This window comes from Camelus bactrianus, chromosome 1, assembly GCF_048773025.1.
Source record: "Camelus bactrianus isolate YW-2024 breed Bactrian camel chromosome 1, ASM4877302v1, whole genome shotgun sequence".
In the NCBI taxonomy this organism is placed as follows: domain Eukaryota; kingdom Metazoa; phylum Chordata; class Mammalia; order Artiodactyla; family Camelidae; genus Camelus; species Camelus bactrianus.
The window spans coordinates 10,149,746-10,172,798 of NC_133539.1; the positions used below are offsets into that span (position 1 = coordinate 10,149,746).

Below are 23,053 nucleotides of genomic sequence, written 5' to 3' on the forward strand. Positions count from 1 at the left end.
AGTACATTTGAAATGCTGACACTGAAATGTCAACATCAGCAAATTAATCCCATTATCTTTCAAATGCCCATATTTTTGAAAGCATAGCTATATAAATGTTTGACTCTGTTTGTGAAGTAGAAGCTTATAGAATGATAGAGAAACGAGCTGCATTGTTTTAGTCCCCACTCAAGTCTGAGAAGGCAACTCAAAGCATGTGTACCCAATGGCAGGTCAACAGTAACATCTTTCTTCATGAATGGAGGTAAGCATTTGCCAACAGATACTCTGTAATAAAGTTAAAAAAAAAAGTCAATGAATCGTAAAATACTTAATACTTTAAATAGTGATGAGATTTGAGACTATAGTAGAAATTTCTACTTGTCCCCCAATATCTATTCTTCCTTCCTCAGTACCTGAAATCCCATTTTCTAGCATTTCTTGCAGTTTAGTGTAGCCAAGTGACTAAGTTTTTTGTTTTGTTTTGTTTTTTTTTTTTTTTTTTTTTTTTTTGCCAGCAGAATGAAAGCAGAAATGCTATGTGCAAACTTTGGGAAAGGTTCTCAAAGAGAGGGGGTATTCCCTTTGTCCTCTCATCTGCTGGAATGCAGGCATAATGGCTAGAGCTCCAGCAGCTCTTTTATACCATGAGGTGACATTAGGAATAGAGGCTGATATCTTTCAAATGCCCATATATCTGAAAGCATAAGTAAGTAATTGTGTGACTCTCTTGGCTGGAATAAGGAGGCTGGATCTGACTCCATGACATGCCAGACCAGCTCTAGATTAACTCTGGACTTCCTCAACATGAGAGGAAGATACCAATTTTGTTTCAGCCACTGCTATATTGTGGTTGTTTTCCTTTGCTCCTTGTAACCAAATCTAATTCTAATACAATAATGAAAAAAGAAGTAAGATTTAAAAGCTTATTTTAAAAAGTCAACTTTTATAGGTCAGCAATTTAACTGGTTTTAAGGCTGCACATATTTCAAAAGTAACTTATTCAACAAATATTTATTAAGCACTTAAGATCCTAGCCCTGTATCAGGATGATGTAACTACAAGTGTAAATCTACCAAGTGATAAAATATAAACAATAGAAAAATAGTATCCCTGAAAATGAGAACTGAGAGATAATGGAAAAAATAAGAAAAAATAGAGTTGTTCCTCTTACAAGTATAAGACCTAAAGGAGTTAAAAAGACAACATAACACCATTTGCAGCAACATGGATGTTCCTGGAGAATGTCATTCTAAGTGAAATAAGCCAGAAAGAGAAAGAAAAATACCATATGAGATCGCTCATATGTGGAATCTAAAAAAAAAAAAAATATATATATATATATATAAATACAAAACAGAAACAGACTCATAGACATAGAATACAAACTTGTGGTTGCCAAGGGGGAAGGGAGTGGGAAGGGATAGACTGGGAGTTCAAAATTTGTAGATACTGACAGGCATATGTTGAATAAACAAGATTATATTGTATAGCACAGGGAAATATATACAAGATCTTGTGGTAGTTCACAGCGAAAAAAAATGTGGCAATGAATATATGTATGTTCATGTATAACTGGAAAATTGTGCTCTACACTGGAATTTGATACAACATTGTAAAATGACTATAACTCAATAAAAAATGTTAAAAAAAAGATCTAAAGGAGTAATAGGAGTACGAGAACGGTATTTTGTGACAACTTGGGACACAAAACCTTTTATTTCATGATACTTCAGATAAGAACTTTTTAAGACTCCCATTGATAATAACTGGACTTACACAATGTCTTTTCCCCAAACAACTAAATGGCATCTTACATTCTGTAGGAAATAAAGGCGGGGCTTTCAAAGGCTTAAGTTATACGAAAAATTCAAGATGTAGCATCTTTAAATGAGACAGTAGGAAAAGACCTGACTATAAGAAAACCAAAAATCTGGTGGATGGCCCAGAAAAGCATCAGGACAGAATGAGAAGATTAGTTAGTTGTGTTGGTAACCTCAGGTTACAGTACTAGTTGGTAGGCTTGGACGAGTAACTGCACCTTTCTAGGCCTTCATTTCTGCGTGGCGGGGATTAGAAAAGGACATCTCTGCAGACCTTCAGTTCCTGAGAACCCTCCTGGAGCACGTGCCCTACACTGGGGGGCTCGCGACCAACGCCGCTGGGCCTAAAGGCAAAGAGAGCCGTTGCCCTCTGGGTCTTGGGCTCCCCACGCATGTGATCTCACAGATGCTGCACCTGAAGTCCTTGAGCAGAAATGCATTGGTGCTGCCGCCCGGAAAATAACACGAGGGGTGAGCTCTCTATGGGGCCGCGAATCGTAAGGTGCGGAGTCCGGCCGTAGGGTCCCAGAAGCTCGCAGAATCTCCACACCCTCGCCCCTCCCACTGGCGTAATTGCCCCGCCCCTCTTGCCCCGCCCCAGCCAGCCCCGCCCCCCGCCGGCCACTTGCTGCGTCCCGATTGGTTGCTGCGGTGCGCACGGCGCCGCGCTCCGCCCCGCCGGCGCCCTCGCTTCGCACCCGCCGCCCACTCCCGGCTCCCGGGGGCTGAGGTGGAGCGGAGGACGCCGGCCCGGTAGCGGCGCAGTTGCCTCCTCCTCTGCGCGCGCGCCTGGGTTCGGCGTGGGCGTCGGGGAAGCCGGGTGAGTGCGGGCGGCCGGTTTCGGGGCTCGCGCCCACCGCCCGCGCGTGAGGAGGCGCCCCTGGCCGACCTGGCCCGGCCTGCGAGGTGCGGCGGCGCCCGGCCCGGCCTCTCTCTTGCGCGGCGCCGCTGGGCGGAGCGGGCCGGCGGAGCTTCTGGGCGGCCTGCGGGGCGGGGGCCTCCGCCGCCCCCTCCGCACCTGCCAGCGTCCCCTCAGGCGACCGTGGCCCGCACTTGGCCCAGGCGGGACGCAAGCCGCGTTATCTCGGCGTCTAATTGCTTCCCGGGGTGGTCTGGAAAGGTTTCCATCTCGAGCCTGTCAGCTTCCCGGGGCGACAGGCGGGCGGGGAGAGACGGTGTGCGGTCCGTGAGGCGTGTGGGGGCCACTCAAGTATTTCGTCCTCCCTCCCGTCTGCTCTGAACCATCGATGGGAATGTCAGTGTTTAGTGGACTTTCCCGACTCTGTTTATGAGAGTCAGGTACCGAGGTGGGAAGAGGAAGTGAAAGTGGATCAACATTCTTTCGGGAATTAATCATAAAGTGTTTGGTGTCCTTTTAGACAAGGAGCAGCAGAGAGTTGCTCATGTAGCAAAGGTAGTTGTTTTCGGGAAGACCATTTTGGTTTTTAACCTGTAAATTGGCTTCCGAGTTAATCACTGGAAGGTGCTTTAATCTGAAAGGTAAATCTGTGACCTTTTAAAGCCAAAGCAGTGATGTGCTCGCTCCCTTACCCCTGCTAGTGTGTGTGTGTGTGTGTGTGTGTGTGTTTTGAGGGATTCAAGCCTCCGATTGGAATGAATGTATAATCAGCGTTTTGCCTCTCAATGACATTAATTTCTCTTTTCAGAGTGTCCCACCTCTTCTCTCAAATCTTCACTTACCTGTACTATAAATTCCTTTCTTAGCAAGTCCCAAGACTTACTCCCAGGCTTATCACACCTCTTTTCCATCATCTTCAGTCACTTGTCATCTTTCAAGCATAGGTTTCAGACGTAGAGCAAACGTTAGACGTTTTTACCGGAATAGTGTTGCAAGCGTCTTCGTTCTTAAGATGAAAACCAAAAGTTGACTTGAATGTTGATGCGGCAGGAAAAGCTGGTTTGATAATAGGTGGGGGGAGGATGTAGCGTTCCTCTTCTGGAGACACGCCCTCCCCTCCTCGCCCGGCCCGGTCCTCCTCTGCCCGCTAGGATTACCGCAGCCTAACTGTCTAGTCATTTCTGAATTCACTTCTGGAGCCCAAGGTAAAACACTTATGTTATTATTTTATCCTTATCTACTCCTTCTAAATGATTACAGTAATATGTTCAGGTTGTAAACATTTTAAAAATATTAAAAATGAATATCAAGTAAAAAGTTAAAACAGCACAGAAGTATATCGAGTAAAAAGTTAGAATTCCTTGTTTCTTCACTTTGCATCCTTTACATCCTCAATTCCAGTCCCAAGGAGGGGATGATACCCATAATACTGTTGGGCAGCTGACTTAACATAAGGATACATTTCCTTATCAGTACATGCCAACGACCTACCTCATTTTTAAAATGCTGCATAGTATGCCACAATTTGGGTGTACTCTAACTTTTTTTAAACTTAAAAAAAATTTTTAATTTTGTCCCCGCCCGCCAACAAAGGCACTGGGGATTGAACCCAGGACCTTGTGCACTCCAAGCACATGCTGTACCACTGAGCTGTCCCCCCACCCGATGTACTGTAATTTTATCACTCCCATAATAATGGATGTTTTGGTTGTTTATGGATTTTAGTAATTAAAAGCCTTGCTGCATGAAAATGGCATTTTGGGATTACGGGATAAGTTTCAGGTAGATAGTTTTTTTTGTTTTTGTTTTTGTTTTTGTTTTTGAGGAGGAGGTATTTAGCTTTATTTACTTATTTATATTTAGAGGAGGTACTGGGGATTGAACCCAGGACTTTGTGCGCTCTACCACTTGAGCTATACCCTCCCCCTCAGGTAGATAGTTTAAACAGATTATTGTATTTTAGAGTATAATTTTAGTTCTTGTCTCACTATGAATCTTCTTATAACTTAGAGGATTTTTTAATTTAAAGGCAGTAGCTAATTAGTTTGATTCAAATGCATTTCTTAGAATCTGTGGATCTTTTTATATTTAGAGACTGGATCAAGAAAATTTTGAAGACCAGGTTAAACAATGATGAATTTATTAACCTTGCTGTCATTTAGTGGTGTGGACTTTAGTTATATTGACTCATTTGATTGGCTTGGCAGGAATGAATAGGAGGGCCTTCAGGAAGAGAGGATATGAAGGGACATATGTTGTGTAATACCCTCCTGTGGTAATCCCCTTGAATATCCAACAATAACAGAAATTCTTGTTCTCTTTTTAAATAAGTTTGTTTTGTTTTGAGTTGTACCTCAGGTACTGAAAAAACTGCAGAGCACATGTAAGTGTACAATTTAAATACTACTACTGCAGTGATCAGCATTGTATCTACAACCAAATTAAGAAACAAAACATTTACATCTTCCAGGGGTAGCCTCTGTTGTGATACACAGCGGGGTGGCCAGTTGGTGAGCCAGTGACACGCAGGTTGGTAAAAGAATTTACCAGCGATTAAGTATAAGAATAGAAAGGTGTTTATTGGGGTACTCTGTCATAGACAACAGTGGGCCACACAGTTGTGGGGTGCCTTTGTGAGCACGAGGGAGGGCCGGTTGTTGGAGTCTTTTATAAGGTGGGCTTGTGTGCAAGTCTCTGATTGGTTGTAGGTGAGGTAAGAGGTTTAGGGTCATTGAAGTGTGGTGGCGTTTGACTCTGATAAGGTAGGCTGAAACAAGCCAGCCTGAGCGTTACCTAGGGCTATTACTTTGTTAGGGCAAACACACCTAGCAAAGAATGTCAGACATCTGAGAGCCCAGGAATGGGGTCGTTGGATTTTGAAGGAACTCAGTTGGCCCAACAGCCTCTATCCTGATCTTTTTGTTAAATCTCTTGCTTTTTAAAATAAGCTTTACACATAAATACATAACTATACACATATATATGTATTTACATGTATATAAATATTTACACATATTTTAAATGATATATTTGGTTTGGAATAAATAGTGTTCAAAACAAAATTCTCATACAAACTATGGGCATTTTTCAAAGTTTTATTTAACTTATTGAGTACCACAAAGAGCTGGTTTTAACAGGAATTAAGGAATGCATATTTATGTAGTCTATAGGGAAAGGAATGGCTCAATAAAATTACTGAGTTAGGTGTAATTGGTTAATGTTCCAAAGGGCAACAAAATCATAAGACCTTTGGGATTAATCTTTTCTACCAGGCTATAAAATCATAACACCTTATTAATTTCTGCAGTTAAATTCATACCTTGCAGAACCATAAACCGTGTCTTTATTAACAGTGGAGTTTTCATTAAGTAAACTGTGATAACAAAGTTATTTCCCCCCAGAGCACAGATCAGGTCCAGACAGGCTTATTAGAAGATGCTAGAGTTTTCTCAACTTAATATTAACATTTTGCTTCATAATTATAAGCACATACCTGATAGCAAAGGACAATATTGTCATTAGATGAAAGCTTCCAGGAAAAGATGAGCAGAACAGACTGACTTCAGTTTCCCTGTGTTTACAGGGGTCCTTTCTGAGGAAGTTAGTGGGCAGTGTTATGAGTGAGTCTTGGGCAATGGGGTTCCCTACAGTGAGGGCACCTGGAGGGCTCTAGTGTGGACCAAGTTCTGAAAGGACAGCAGAAATACTCTCAGAGGGAGTGGACTGTTGCTCTGTGCTTTCTGTTTCTTAGCTGCTCCCAGTGGCCTGCCTGCAGCTATCAGAGTAGGTCAAAGCAGAACCCTCTGGGAGGGAAGTGAATATCCTTTGCTGATGCAGCCTGCAGGGCTTGGAAGGAGAACTGGAACTGCATCAGCATATGCTCAAGCTCAAGCCAAGCCCAGCTGAGTACAGATAGGAATCTGGGCCAAATTCGTGGGGCATTCAGTCCTCAGGTTAAAAAGCTGGCAGAGCACTGGGACATGTTACACTGCTTCAGTCCGGCCTGGTTGCCCTCCTTGTCTGGGGCACAGCTGGTTCTCTTTTGCCTTCCTGTGTGGATATCTTCCCTGTATTCTCTTTTACTGATTTATTCCTTTGGGTGACCCTCAAACTCCAGTAGTTTCTTTCTTTCTTTTTTAAAAAATTTTATTTATTTATTTATTTATTCATTCATTCATTCATTTTGGGGTGGGGGTGGTGACTAGGTTTGTTTGTTTATTTATTTAAATGGAGGTACTGGGGACTGAACCCAGGACCTCATGCATGCTAGGCATGCATTCTACCATTGAGCTATACTCTCCCCCTTATTTTTTTACTATTTTGTCTTGGTTTTTTGGGGGGTGGGGAGGGTAATTAGGCTTATGTGTTTATTTTTTTAAATGGGAATTGAACTGGGAATTGAACCCAGGACCTCATGCATGCTAACCATGCACTCTAACACTTAGCTATAACCTGCCCCATCAGTAGCTTCTTGACAAGAAGTGTTAAGTTTTTTGGAGACCTTGCCTGTCTGAATATGTTTTGATTCTGTCCTGATACTTGACTGATATTTTGGCTGGTAATTAAGATTTTACTTAGAAATAATTTTTTTTTCAGAATTTGGAAGTTGTTACTCCATTGTCATCTTGCTTCTGGTATTGCTGCTGAGAATTCCATACTATTATGATTCCTGATCTTTTGTATGTGGTCTATTTTTTTTTCTTTCTGCAAAGTTATAGAATCTATGCTTTGATTCCAGTGGTTTGAAATTTAAAATGGTCTGTTTTAGTGTGGGTCTATTTTCATCCATTAGGTTGAGTATTTGATGGGCCCTTTAAATATGGAAATACAGTACTTTCTATTCTGGAGAAATTTTCTTGAATGTTTTATTATTTTTCTCCCTCTTATTTTCTCTGTAGTCTCTCCTAAAACACCTGTTATTTAGATGTGAACCTTTTAAAAGTCTTCTAATTTTCTTATCTGTTTTCTATATTACTTATTCCTAGATTTTCTTAACTTTTATTGCCAACCTTTCTACCTGGATTTTTTAAAAAATTGCCCAATCATGTTTTTTATTTTCAAAGGCTGTTTTTTAGTCTCTGAATGTTTCTTATGATAGCTTCCTAGTCTTGTTTTAAAATGCAATATGTTCTCTTATCTGTGACATTATAATGATTTTGTTTAAAGTTTTCTTTCACTGCGTAGTTTTCCAGATTCCTGTCTGGAGGGAAAGGGTTTGGTTGCCGGTCTCCTGCACCAGAACAGAGGGACAGCAGTCCTTTATGTCTAGTTTTCAGTATAATACCTACATCTTCCATTGTGCCTGGATCCCCCAGTCCAGAACACAAGAAATAGGGGGTAAACCTCAGACTTCTGCCAGGATATGGAAGGAGCAGTTGCCAGTACTGTGAAGAGGAAAGGGAAGGTTGTGGGATCTGACTTTTCTTCCTGCTTCCACCAAGTTTTTACTGGATTGGTTCTTAGCTTTCCCTGCTGCTGGCTTGGAAATTCAGTTTTCTTGGATGTGCTAAGTCAGGTACCATTGTCCATCTGCTTTCTAGCTTTCAAAATTTTATTGCTATGGTCTCCTCTTCTGTTCTTGCTATCTTTGGGAGTTTATGACTTTTTAAAAACTTTTATTGCAGTTTTAGTGAAGTTTCAGGAGGGAGCAAAATGAGATGCTTATGTACATCTGCCATCTTCACCCAGAAGTAGTAATAGTTTTTCTCAATTAAACAGTAATGGCAGTACTGCCAGGAACACAGTGCCATCTACAAAGCAGTGGTATGTATGTGAACCATCTTCTTGGTAGGTGGTGGTTGACAGCATTGAGTGATCACATGTGCTGGACACTGCTTTTCTTATTAATTCTCACTGAGGGACGTGCTGTCGTACCCCCAGTTTACGTACCAGAAGACAATAGCCTGGGGAGGTTTAAAGCTTGAACAGTGCCTATCAGTCAGCGACTATTCTGTTAAAAATGGAATGGATAAACGAGCCTGGCCAAGTAGTCACAGCTGGGAGGAAGCTGAATGTAGGAGTGGGCCAGGCCAGTGCTAACTCAGCCTAGTCTTTCAGCTACCTGTGTGTGGTGGCTAATGCTGAAAAAGGGTAATTGTTACTTCAAGGTGTCCATTTCCTTTGAGCCTTTAGAAATGTCCTTACTGTAGGCCTTTGCCTTCCCTCTACTGCTTGCCAGGTGGGTTCCCTTTCAGCTGTGTGGGTTCAGAGCTGTGACCCTGAAGCCAGTTTCTCTGAACTGGGGAGTAGGGCATTTACTGAGCAATCCCAGACGATGCAGAGATTCCCTAAGCAGGGCTCCTGCGGGGAACCCTAGGTAGAAATGACCTCAGAGAGTGAGTGGAATTTTGCCGGGGCTGGATGAGCTCTGGGATTGTTTAGCAGGCATCTGCATTTAGGTGGCAATTCATGATTGTATGCCTTTCTATGTTTTCAACTTTTTTTACAAAAAAATTTTAAGCATACAGAAAAATTGAACAGTAGATTCAACATTTTAATATTTTGCCATATTTGTTTTATTCTTTTTTTTTCTTTGTTTAACCATTTGACAGTGTGTTGGTGACATTGACGCCTAACCCCTAAATATGGAAGCATGCTTCTTCTAATAAGGTTATTTTCTTTACATAACCACTATTGTATCATTATCACATCTAGGAAAATAATGTAATCTTCTCTGTCTGACCTGTATTCCAGTTCCCCCAAATGGCCCAGACTACCTTAAAATTTTTTTTTGGAACCAGGATCAATAAAGGCTTACACATTTCACTTGGTTTGTTAATTATATGTTTTGACATAAATGGAATTAATGATGAAATATTTTGAAGTTTCTAGCTCAGATTGTTCTTGGAGACTGCTTCATTACTGGAAAGATGGCGTTTCACAAATCTCAGCAATGGAAGGGACCCTTGAAATAATCTGGTTCAGTGATTTCCAAACTTGACTGATGTGTGTCCTGAAGGTTGAGTTGGGAGTTCGTGTGTAGACAAAGGGGTGAAAGGAGCATTCCAAGGAGATACAGATATATATATATTTATATATATATATATATATATATATATATATATATATATATATAAAAATATATGTGGGTATATGTATGTGGCAGTTTGCATAACAGTAGATATAAGTATTGGCTACCTTGTCCCTTTTATTTCTTTGTGGCTGGAGTATACAGTGTGTCAGGATATTAGGAAGTAAGAAAGCTATATTAGGGGAAAACTAAGTACCCTGTATCTTTTGGACTATATCTCATAGGCTGTTGGAATTTTGAATGAATGGAATGATCCAATCTGAGTTTTAGAAAATTCTAGCAGACTATGGAGTTGGGAAAGCAAGGAGGATGATTTTAAGGAATAATATGTTTGAATATATTGTCACAAGATTTATTTCCCTCACTGAAATGATACTTCATATTACCAGCATCCACAAATTATCGGTTTAAATAAACCTACCTATAAAGTAGGCTCTATGTGTGTGTGTGTGAGACAGGGTAATGAGACATGTATTACATTTGAGAATTTGAAAGACAAAATAGTTAGATTCAGTCACTCAAAAGGTATTTGGGTGCCTTCTGTGTGCCAGGCACTGTGCTAGGCTCTGGGAAGACTAGTCAGCAGAAATGGACTTGAACTGTCCTTTATGGAGCTTACTCTCCGCAGGGGGAGAGGTATTAAGCAGATAATAAAATTAATAATGAAATGCTAAGGGGTTTAGATCTAGTCATGGAAATCAGCATCATCTTTCACTTGGATTATTTCAGCAACTTTTTAACTGGCCTCTCTCCTTCCGCTCAGCCCTGCAGTCTGTTTTCCGCACAGTAGCCGAAAGGATCCTCTTAAACATTAAGTCACTCTGCTCAGACTCTTAGGCCTCCCTATTTTAATCAGTAAAAACTAAGGTTCTTACAGTAGCTCATGAGGCTCTGTAATTATTCTTCCTTGCCCCTGTCCCCTCTCTGACCTTGTTTTCTCCTACTTTTCCCTCTCACCCACTCCACTACAGCCCCCCTGGCTTCCATGTTGCTCCTTGAATACCTGGTGCTGCCCTGGGGCCTTTGCCCTGCTGTTCTCTCTGGCAGATGCCCAGGGGCTCTCTCCCCACCTTCAAGTCTTTGCTGGTGTCATCTTCTCAAGGGGGCCTACCCTGACATTTCAGCTGTCCCTGCTATCACCTGTACTTCCAGTGCCCCTTACTCTGCTTTGTTTTTCCCCTATGGCATTTATCACTGACATGGTATATTACTAACTAACTAACTAACTTACTTACTTCCTCCCTCCCTCTTTTCTTTTCTTTTCTTTTCTTTTCTTTTCTTTTCTTTTCTTTTCTTTTCTTTTCTTTTCTTTTTCCTTCCTTCCTTCCTTCCTTCCTTCCTTCCTTCCTTCCTTCCTTCCTTCCTTTCTCTTCCTTCCTTCCTTCCTTTCTTTCTTTCTTTCTTTCTTTCTTTCTTTCTTTCTTTCTTTCTTTCTTTCTTTCTTTCTTCCTTTCCTTTCCTTTCCTTTCCTTTCCTTTCCTTTCCTTTCCTTTCCTTTCCTTTCCTTTCCTTTCCTTTCCTTTCCTTTCCTTTTCTTTTCTTTTTTCTTTTCTTTTCTTTTCTTTTCTTTTCTTTCTTTTCTTTCTTTCCCTTCTTAACTTATTTTAAAAATTATGTTTATTCTGCCTCCCCACATCCCCCAAAGCTTCACATGACCAGTGCCTTTGATGTGTTCATTGTTGTATCTTAAGTGTCCACAGCAGTCCCTGGCATGTAGCAGGCACTCTGTAAATAAATGTTGAATGAACAAAGGGAAAGCTGATGTTTTAGTTGAAAAGTGACAACTAAGCAGACATCTGGCAGTATGAGCAGGAGTTAACTAGGTGAGCTGGGGATGGAAGTTATCAGATGGAGGGGGTGTGGTTTTAGATGGGGTGATTTAGCAAACATAAGGCACTAAAAGAGAAACCAGAATCACTGGAGAAAGAGGAGAAAATGTTTTAAGAGCAGGCTGGGGCAAGTAAGGACGAGGCCATATTACAGTTTTATCTTTATCTTAAAGATAGTAATTGGGAAGGCAATGAAAGATTTTAAGCAGAAGGGAGATACCAGCTTTGTGCCCTTTAAAAAAAAATAATTCCAGCTGCAGTGTGGAGAACATTTTGATGGGGGCAGGAGTGGATGTGGCTAGGTCAGCTGGGAGGCTATTGTGATGGGACAGGTGAGAGAGCAGTACTCAGGTGATGGTGGTGGAGGGGTTAGGTAGAGAAGTTAGACGAGAGATATTTAGGAGGCATAATCAGGTGATGGATAGGATGTGAGAGGTCAGAAAGAAGTAACAAGGATGACACCTGCATTTCTGGCTTGTATAACTGGATGAATGAGGATTCATTAATTGTAGGGAAACCTGGAATAGCATCAGATTTGCAGGAGATCATGAATTCGGATTTGGACATGTTGATTTTGACATCTGAGGATGTCAAGCAAGTAGTTGGATGTATGGCTCTGAAACTGGATATTTAAATCTGCAAATCAACTGCATAGGGAGGTAGCAGAGGGGAGGATTCACATTTTGAATAATTAAAAGTTGTTAAGGATATTACTGGGGCAAGTTATATAGTTGTAAAATTAAAGTGTCTTTAAAAATCTGTGTTCCTTATCCTTTACTTTGGTTTTTAGATTTAAATCTTATACCAAAATTCATGGTACTTAATATTAAATTTTATCCTTGTTATATATGATTTACAAGTCAGAAAGTAAATAATAAGCATCCTGAGATTAAGTATGTAAAATGTCTTTTCCAAAAGTACTTAGCTCTCTGAATAATTCATGGTGTTGGATTTTAGGGCCTATTAAATATTCACACTGTGAGTGCCTAGAAACCAGGTTTATAGCAACCCAAGAAGAAAAACAATATTCTCCAGACTCCTTTGGCAAGATACGAATCAACAGTAATCACCGCCGTCATTGTGGACCTCATTGGACTGCTTTCTTCTTCCAGATGATCACACTGTTCCTCTAAACTGGGACTGTTTCTCTTCCATCTTGTTCTTCTTGCTCTCTTCACCATGGCAGTGGGATAGTAAGTTTCTCCTCAAGAAACTGAAAATGAGAGAAATACTGTGAAACTGGTCCAATGACAGCAGTACAGTGTAATGGTCTTGAGCACAGATTTTGCAATCAGATCTGAACTTCAGTGGAATCCTGTCTTTCCTCCTTGCTGGCGGTGTGACCTTGGGCAAGTTGTTCTCTAAATCTTTTTAGTAATACAAGGTAATGATAGTAATTGCCTTAGAATATTTGTGAGTATTCAAAGGAATAGTTTTTTTGAGGATGGAATGGAGTTGTTTGTAACCTATAAGCACCTGTAACTAATAGTAGTACTAGTAATAATGGGGAGGGTATAGATTTTATTTTTGTTTCATTTGAGCCAATTTGTTTTGCTCTGGCTATGTAGACATAGTATCTTGAATGACATTTAAATTTTGTTAATGTCCTGATTTTTTTTATCTTTAAATGGAGGTACTGGGGATTGAACCTAGGACCTCGTGCATGCTAAGCATGAGTTCCCCACCGACCCCAATCTCCTGATTTTTTTTTTGTAACAGATTTTTTTAATGATACAAATTGTAATTTAATTTTAATTAAGTGTTGAATGATTTCTCTGCCAGTTTGTAAATCCTTTAATGATGAGGGCAAAGTTTTATTCGTCTTTATTTTGCCCATGGTGCCTTGCTTGTAGAAGATGTTCTGTAGATATTCCATACATGCTCTGGAGGAGTGTTTTGCTAATTAAATACCATTATATATGCAAGTCTGCTATTATGCTTGACACACAGTAAGTCAAGGAAGAAAGGAAGTGAGTCAGAGATGAACTCTGAATCAGTCCTCAGCCCTCTTTCATATTTTCTCCCTGAGCTGCCCCCTGACTTCAGTTACCACTGTGAACTTCTAATCTGTATTTCTGTCTTAAACCACTTTTTCAGTGGTTTCTGTACATCTGTCTTATGTACATTTCCACCTGCATGTCCTTTGGTCATATCAAATACATTATGCTCATGCTCTTCTCTCTCATTCTCCCTTCCCTGTTTTGGTTAGTGGTGTTTCGCCAGCCGTTGGGCACCCAAACATCATCATTCTTAGCTCTTCCCTGCTTGCTAAAAGCTACCACTTTAATATTTTTCAAACTAAAATCTTTTCTTTAGCCTGTGTCAGTATGGCCTCAGTTTATATTCTTATTCTCTTCCTGTCTAGAGATGCCTTTCACATTTTTTTTCAGTCCCTCCACACTGCTGTCACCAGGATTTCCTTTCTAAATCATGGAGCTGATCTTGTCACTTCTCTGCTTGCAAGCCTCTGGTGGTTTCTTACTTAGAGCAGGGACTTGTAAACTATGATCTGTGGGCCAAGTCTGGCCTGCCACCTATTTTGTAAATTAAATTTTATTGGAATACAGCCATGCTCATTTGTTCATATATTGTCTATGGTGGCTTTTATGCTATGCGGGCATATGAGGGTTGAATGGTTGACACAGATTGTTTGGCCTGCAAAACCAAAAATATATACTATCTGCTTCTTTACAGAAGATTGCTAATCCCTGGCTTAGAGGATAGGGTTAGATTTGAGTAGGCTGAAGAATCCTTCATGATCTTGTTCCAAACAGGTTAATCTCTATCACTCTTTGAAATTCGTTAAGCTCTACCCTGTTCTGTTGTGGGCCTATGTAATTCTGCGTATTTTATTCCTTCGTTTTCATCTGTTAGACTCCTATTCATGCTTCAAAACACCAAATCCTTGATCAGACTTTCCCCAGCTATTCCCAGCAAGTAGTGTTCTATAACACTCTTTTTGTATTTCTGTTAAAGCACTTTTGTATTATAGTCCCAAGTGTATGTGTATTATAGCACATTTTGTAATGCAATTATCTGTTGTTCTGACAATGTCCCTCACTAGACTGTTCCCTACATTGGTTGTCTTAATCATTTTGTATACTCAGTGCCTAACACTAGTAGCGTTTAACAACTAGTGAAAGGATAGATGAACAAATAGCTGGTATGAAGGTTTGATTAAAGGAAAAAATTTTGAATTAGCTGTATTATTTGGAACTTTGATGTATATGGAAATTGCTTAGACTATGTTTGTATGTTAAAGTGTGTAGTTTTCTCCTCTTGCTTTTTGCAGTTGTCCTTTGGTTTCTTAAACTGCTTGGAAATGAAAATTTCATAGTTGAATCACTTAAAATGCCCTCTAAAAAGAATTCATTTCCTTTTAAAAAGAGTTGCCTCTCTTAGTAGGAATAATTGCTATCTAATGTATTATAAGACTTGTGAGTCCATTAGTTCAGTTCAGTAATCTTGTTTGTTTGTTTTTTTTAAATTGGTACTGGGGTCAGTTTTGTGGGAGAGCATACCAGTAATTTCCTTGACCTCAAAAAAGTTTTTTTAAGTTTATTAAAAGTAGTTACAGATCTGTTACATTATATAAGAGATTTCTCAATAGGCACTAAATATCAACAATTCATTGTGTTAATTACAATAACTTTTTAAAACTTTGCATTTGAAAAAATGTAATTCATGCTCAGTGTGGCAAATTTTGAAAATAGACAAAGTAAAACAAACATACATATATGTATAATAACATTATGAAAGTACTGGTATTTGTCCTTCCAATATTTTTACATATGTATGTGTTTTTTATGTACATATGTATATATACACACACACACATATATACAGTGTTGATTCTTTTTTTTAAAGGAAATAATGCTATAGATACAGTTTTAATAACCTGCTTTTTTTCATTTAGTATTAGTCATTACTATTTCTCATGCCATTAAATATTTTTCAAAAATAGATTTTTAAATGTGTGCATGAAGTAAACTGTTTAACTTAAACATTTATTCTATTTTTTAACATTCAGATTTTCTCTAAGTAGTCTTTGCCTTCATTTAGTCTCCAAAGTCCTGTTATCTTATGTTAAATATTGTGTACTTGTTTCCACTTTAATCCAGGGGATCAGTGTTTGTATTGTCGGTTTTCATTAAATCAAGACTGTGTCATGATAAAATATGCTTCTTTTTGGGAAAATATCAATAATAAAACCCATATGAAAGTCAGTCTTCTCAGTTCAGAATGTTAGTTGTTAATATACTAGCTGTCACTTTCCTTGTAAATGTTTACCAGTAGTGGCTGTCTTGGTGCCTTTGCTCTTGTTATCCTAACCTTATTCTGTTTGTTTCCCATTACAAACTCAGTGAAACTCCAAATCCATTATGAAGTCCACATTAATCTGCAGTGTAACCTGGCCCTTAACTGTCTCTCTTTATATTTATTGCAAGTCACTTCCTCCACTAACTTACTATATCCTGATTCTCTTTGGTACCAGCTCATTCTACCTTGCTAGTATCAAAGGGACTTGGCTTTGTATATAATCGTTCCTGTCCCTGCTCTACCTCTTTTGCTTCTCCTTAATATAATTAACTTCATTCAGATTTTAAATTTCACTGTGTTTAAAAATTTTAGCAAATGTTGCCTCTTCAGAGAGGCTTTCCCTGACCATTCTAAAATAGATGTCCCTTTTGTTTTTTATTAGGATCCCGTGCATTTTCTTTTCTTCATAGTAACAATTTGTATTACTTGTTTTGATGTTTCCCTTGACCCATCAGCTGAAGCCCAAGGAGGGAGAAGACCATGATATTCCAGAAGTCAGTATTTGGAAATAGCTGTACATTCAGCCTTCGGTATCCTTGGGTTCTACATCCATGGATTCAGCCAACTTGGGATTGAAAATATTCAGGAAAAAAATATTCCAGAATGTTCCAAAAAGCAAAACTTGAATCTGCCAAGTCCTGGCAACTATTTACATAGCATTTACATTGTATTAGGTATTTTAAGTTCTATATCTAGAGATGATAATTGTGGTATATGGGAGGATGTGCATAGGTTATATGCAAATACTATGCCATTTTATATAAGGGACTTGAGGATCCACATGTTTTGGTATCCATTGGGGGTCCTGGAACCAATCCCCTGCAGATACTGAGGGACAACTGTATATTTTCTGTTTATAGAACTGTTTATAAATAGAACTTTTTATAGAATAGTTTATAGAACTGTTATAAAATAGATATTTTATAACAGGGAGTAAGATTTTTGTTTTAACCTTCAGACGTCTCAAATTCACAACCTTCCCTAAACTTGCTTTTAACCAGTTAATATTTAATCTTTGATAACGATTCATCTCCATATCTGCAGAAATATCTTGATAAAATGTGCCTATAGTACATACTGAGTAAGGCTTTAATGCAGCTAAAGCATATCTGAATGATGACATTTAAAAAAATGTTTGTGGCCAAAGTTTACATACTGTAAAATACACAGTTCTTAAGTATACACTTCAGTAACTTTTGATAAATGTATGTACCTGCATTATCACTATCACAACCAAGGTATGGAACATTTCCATCACCCCTAAATTTTCCTTGTAGTTAGTCCTCAACCCCTACAGGCAACCACTGCTCTGATTTCTGGAACTGTAGATTAGTTTTGCCTCTTAAGCTTCATTTAAATGGAATCATACAGGATATATTCTTTTGTGTCTGCCTTCTTTCATGTAAATCAGGTTTTTGAGATTTTCTTTTTTCTGCATGGTTATATGTATCAGTTCATTCTTTTCTGTTGCTGAATAGTATTCCATTGTGTGATTCACTCATAATTTGCTTATCCATTCTTCTGTTGATGAACATTTAGGTTGTTTCAGTTTGGAGCTAATATGAATAAAACTGCCGTAAACTTTCTTGTACAAGTCTTTTTTGATGTGTGAATATGTGCTTTTACTTCCTTGGTAAATACTTAGGAATGGAATTGCTGGGTTCTAGGGAGGTTTATTTTTTAACTTTAGTAAAGAACTGCCACCAGAAATGTATGTGATTTCCACTTGTTCTACAACCAACAGTCTTTTTAATTTTAGCTATTCTAGTGGATATGTGATGATATTTCTTTAATTTGTGTTTCCCTGATGACTAATGATTTTGAATACCTTTTCATGTGCTTTTTTTTTTTTTCATTGTCTTTTTAAGTCTTTTGCCCATTTCAGGTCTTGTGCACACTTTTTATTGCTTATATTTTATCTTTTTATTACTCATCTTTTGGAGTTCCTTCTACTTGTAGGTACGAATCTTTTATCAGGTATTTGTTTTGCAGATGTTGTCTCCCAGTCTGTGTTTCTAGTGTTTGGACCTTCTGTGGTATATTTATTGTCCTTCTTTTCAGGTTAACAACTGGACTCATTACTTTAAATTTAGAAGTGTTTCACCTAAATCCGTATTTAAGCATATTATTTGAAAATGTAACTGATATACTACTTAGAAATAAGTTATCTTTGTGGACATCCTACACAGTGTTATAATTTTTGCTGTAAATAGTTGTCTTTTAAATAAAGAGAAGGAAATAAAACAGTCATCTGTATTTACCCACATATTGATCATTTCTGGTATTCTCCATTCCTTCCAGTAGATCTGAGATTAATCTGGTGTCATTTCCCTTCAGCCTGAAGAATTTCCTTTAGCATTTTTTTAGTGCAAATCTGATGATGAATTATCTTAGTTTTGGTTTACCTGAAAATATTTTTACTTTATCCTAATTAAAAAAAGCTTTATTGCTGTAATGGAAAAGAATGTGTATATATATATGTGTGTGTGTAACTGAATCACTTTACTGTATACCTGAAACTGACATTATCAGTCAACTACATTTCAATAAAAAGTAAAAATTAAAAAAGGCAAAAAAGCTTTGAGATACAGTAAACGTATAACATTCACTGGTTTTAAGTGTACAGTTCAGTAATTTTTAGTATATTTGCAGAGTTGTGCAGTAATCACCAGAGTCTAATTTTAGAACCCTGTGCCTGTTAGCCCTCATTCCCTATTGCATCACTAGACAACCTCTTATTTACTTTATGTCTATAAATTTACCTCATTTGGACATTTCATATAAATGAAATGTACAATATGTGGTCTTTTGTCTTTCACTTAGCATAATGTTTTTGAGGTTCATCTATGTTGTAGCATGTATCAGTCCTTTGTTCCTTTTTATTGCTGAATTTGTATTCCATTGTATGGTAGCCCACATTTATTTATTCATTCGTCAATTGATATATGTTGGATTGCTATACTCCTTGGTTATTATGATTATTGCTGCTATGAACATCTGTGTACAAGTTTTTGGGTAGACATATGTTTTCATTTCTCTTGGGTAGATTAGAGTAGAATTGCCATCACCCTCACTTTTGAAGAATATATTCACTGGTTATAGAATTTGGGATTGTTTTTAAAAGTACTTCAAAAATTGTCCTTCCACTGTCTTCTGGCCTCCATTGTTTCTGATGAGAAGTCATTTATCATGCATTTTGTTCTACTACCCCTGTATGTAATGTGATTTTTTTCCCTCTAAAGTTGCTGCTTCTTGTTCTTGTTCTTCTTCTTTTTTTTTTTTTTTTTTAATCTCTGGCTTTCAGCAGTTTGATTATGATGTTTTCCTTGTATCTATCCTCCTTGGAGTTTTGCTGAGCTTCCTGGATTTGCAGATTAATATTTTTCACCAAATTTGGTAAATTATCAGCCATTATTTCTTCAAATTGTTTTTCATTTTTCTGGGATCCAATTAAATATATATTAGACCAGTTACTAGTGTTCCTAAGTTTGTTGAGGCTTTATTCATTCTTCCCCCAGTTTAAAAAAAAAACCCTCTTCTCTCGATTGGATAATTTCTTTTGATCTTTCTTCAAGTTTCCTATCCTTTTCTTCTAGTGGCTCTAATCTCCTAGTAAACCCATCTAGTTAATTTTAAATTTCAAATATTATAATTTTGAGTTCTAAAATTTATGTTAAAAATTTGTTTCTTTTTCTCTATTGAGATTCTCTATGAGTTCAGTTACTTTGACCATGTTCCTTTAAAAATGTTTATACTGGCTACTTTAAAGTCCTTGTCTGCTAATTTCAATATCTGAGTCATTTTGGGGTCTGTTTCTATTGACTTTTTTTTTTCTCCTTGAGGGTCACATTTTTCTTTTTTCTGTGAATAGTAATTTTTTAACTATACACAACCCTTGAACAACACAGGGTTAGGAATGCCAACCCTCTGTGCAGTCAAAAATTCATGTTTAACTTTACAGTTGATCCTCCATATCTGTTGTTCTGCATCCTCTGATTCAGCCAACTGTAGATCGTGTAGTACTGTAGAACGTACTTAGTGAAAAAAATCCGCATGTAAGTGGACCTGCATAGTTCAAACCTGTGTTGTTTGAGGGTCAACTGTAGTGGATATTGTGGATGATATGTTATAGACACTTTGGATTCAGTTATCTTCATCTGAAGAGTGTTACTTTTTGTTCTAACAGCTGTTAAAACACTGGCTGATCACCCTGAAATTGTGGAGATTTGGCTTTACACTTTGATAGAGTACATCTGGAAATCTTCAGGGTGTTTACTGATTTCTGCATTGGTGGGACTCAGATTCCAAAATGTCTTGCAGGGGGCATCACCTGAAATCTGGTTAGTTCTTTCAGCCTTCTAGCTATTTTTTTCCTGCAGAGGTCCTTGGAGTCTCCTCTATGCACGTGCTGTTAAGGGGTTATCTGTAAGGTATTTAAGAGAGTTTATATTAAAGTGTTTGGCGCTCCCTCCTGTGACTTACACCTCTCCAAGATTTCTCCTTCAATTTCCAGCTGCTCTTGTTAATCCTGAACTTCATCCTCTGATACCTCAAGCCAAAAAGACTGACTTTGCTCAAGTTCTAGCTATTCTGCACCACAGGGATTCACTTGGCTGGGAGTTGGAGGTTAAGGGATTCTTCTGGGGAAAAGCTGTATAAAAGTGGATCTTATTCATTGTGTTCTCTTTCAAGGGTCAAATCCCCTCCAGTTTCTGCTTGCTTTTCAGCACTCTTCTGTGCTTTCAAATAGTTTTCCTTCTGAAATTTAAGATGTTCCTGAATCATCACATCTGAATATACTATTTGGAAAATTCCACAGCATGTTGTACTTTTATGGTTCTTTATGCATGTGATTTTTATCCTTCCAGTTATCTATTGCAGTAACTCCAAAATGTAGTAGTTTAAATAGCCATTTTATTATGCTTATGATTTCTGTAGGTCAGGAATTTGGGCAGTGCATAGTCAGCATGACAGGTTTCTATTCTGTATATCTGGGACCTCATCGGGGAAGGCTTGAAGTGTGGGGTTAATGCTAATAGATGGATCAGCAGTCACCCAGAAGTGTTTACTCACACATCTGGCAGTTGATGGCTGGCTGTCGGCTGGGCCCCCACCTGAAACTGTGGGCCCAAACACCTATACATGGTCTCCTCATAGCACTGTGGCCTTGGATTTTTTACAAAGCAACTCAGGACACAAGTATTGTGTTCCAGAGAACCAGCTATAAGCTGCATTGTTTTTTATTATCTAGTCTCAGAAGTTGTCTGGCAAAAGTTATATAGCATCACTTTCTCTGCTTTATTGGTCAACCAGCCTTTTTTATTGGCCTAAATTCAAAGGGAGAGACATAGATCCACCTCTCAATGCGAGAAGTGTCAAAGAATTTGCAGACATGTTTTACAACTACCACACTCATTTAATAAACAGTAAGCTCCCTCTGTGTCCTAGCACAGTCTTACGTACATCTCTATAGACATTCATTGACGTATTGAATTTTTCTTCTTCAGTGTAGTAGAGTTAGACCTAAAGTAAATTTGTTTAAATCTTTATGAAAGGAGTAAGGTATTTTACTTCTTAAAAACATTTCCTTAGATTGATTATTTTTTGTCTTTTTACTTGTAGATTATAGTATTTAATGAAAAATCCATGCTTAAGGGGTGAAAATGGCAGGCTTCCTAGATAATTTCCGTTGGCCAGAATGTGAATGTATTGATTGGAGTGAAAGAAGAAATGCGGTGGCTTCTGTGGTAGCAGGTATATTGGTAAGTGAAAAAGCCAGGTTGGTGACATTATGCCTCATCTTTTGCCCTGAAGAAAAATTTTATATATATATATATTTTTTTATTGAAGTATAGTCAGTTTACAGTGTTGTATCAATTTCAGGTGTACAGCATAATGCCCTGAAAATTAATCCTGATTCCTTTGAACTGTGAATACCTGTGATAATACAATTTTTGTAAGCAGTAGCATTTTTAAGTCAATTACATAATATGTATAATTCCTTTAAGGTTCTCAAAGACTCAGAATTTGATGTAACTAATGTTGTGACTCATCGAAGTCCGGGATGTGTAGACAGCAGTAACAATCTCAGGCCGCATTAGAACTGAAGCCCTGAGGTGCTCTAGGGAAGGGTTGCCATCTCCATTCCCTGGCTGCAGGACAGGCAGGAAGTGAGAGGAAGAAATTTGTTCACAAACTATTGCTTAATTTTCCTCCCAACATTTTTTTTTCTTCTTTTAACTTTTTATTATTGAAAATGTCAAACATATAAACAAAAATAGAGACAATAGTATAAAGAGTCCCTTCTTATCCCCTGCACTTATCATTGAGCTTCAAAAAAAAATCAGATCACGTCTAATCTTTTAGTGTTCCATCAGCCATTCCCTGCCCCTACTACATTTTTGAAGCAAATTTCAGTATCTGTTACACTTAATTTAAACTCATCTTTTTCATGCTCAAAACTACAATGAGGTATCACTTCACATAGGTCAGAATGGCCATCATCAAAAGATCTACAAATAATAAATGCTGGAGAGGGTGTGGAGAAAAGGGAACCCTCCTACACTGTTGGTGAGAATGTAAATTGGTATAGCTATTTTCGAGAACAGTTTGGAGGTTCCTTAAAAACTAAAAATAGACTGACCATATGATCCAGCAGTCCCACTCCTGGGCATATATCCAAAAGAAACTCTAATTTCGAAAAGATACGTGCACCCCAGTGTTAATAGCAGCATTATTTACAATGGCCAGGACATGGAAGTAACCTTAATGTCCACTGACAGATGAATGAATAAAGAAGATGTGGTACATATATACAAGGGAATACTACTCAGCCACAAAAAGAATAAAATAATGCTATTTGCAGCAACATGGATGGTCCTAGAAGATATCATACTAAGTAAAGTAGGTCAGACAAAGAAAATATTATGTGATGTCACTTATATGTGGAATCTAAGTTGAACTTACTTACAAAACAGAAATAGACTCACAGACATAGAAAACAAACTTACGGTTACCAAAGGGGAAGGAAGTGGGGAATAAATCTGGGATTAGCAGATACAGACCACTATATATAAAACAGATAAATAACAAGGTCCTACTGTGTAGCACAGGAACTATATTAAATATCTTCAGGTAAACTATAATTGAAGAGAATAAAAAATTAAAGATAGATAAATTCATCTTTTCAGTATATAGTTCTATACCTGAAGTC

At 38.1% G+C, this 23,053-nt stretch overlaps 1 protein-coding gene across 2 annotated transcripts in view; it reads left to right on the top strand.

Annotated features, from left to right (window-relative positions):
• The first annotated feature begins 2,463 nt into the window (after positions 1-2,463).
• TMEM50B (transmembrane protein 50B) overlaps positions 2,464-23,053 on the top strand; it is a 34,264-nt gene continuing 13,674 nt past the window's right edge. The window contains exons 1-3 of one of the 2 annotated variants that reach the window (XM_074360466.1): positions 2,485-2,622; positions 20,027-20,180; positions 21,463-21,602. In XM_074360466.1, coding sequence (XP_074216567.1) covers positions 21,504-21,602 — 99 coding nt within the window. In that variant the 5' untranslated portion in view covers positions 2,485-2,622; positions 20,027-20,180; positions 21,463-21,503. Of the gene's footprint in view, positions 2,623-20,026; positions 20,181-21,462; positions 21,603-23,053 lie in introns of both variants that reach the window. The other variant, XM_074360465.1, reaches the window with a different exon arrangement.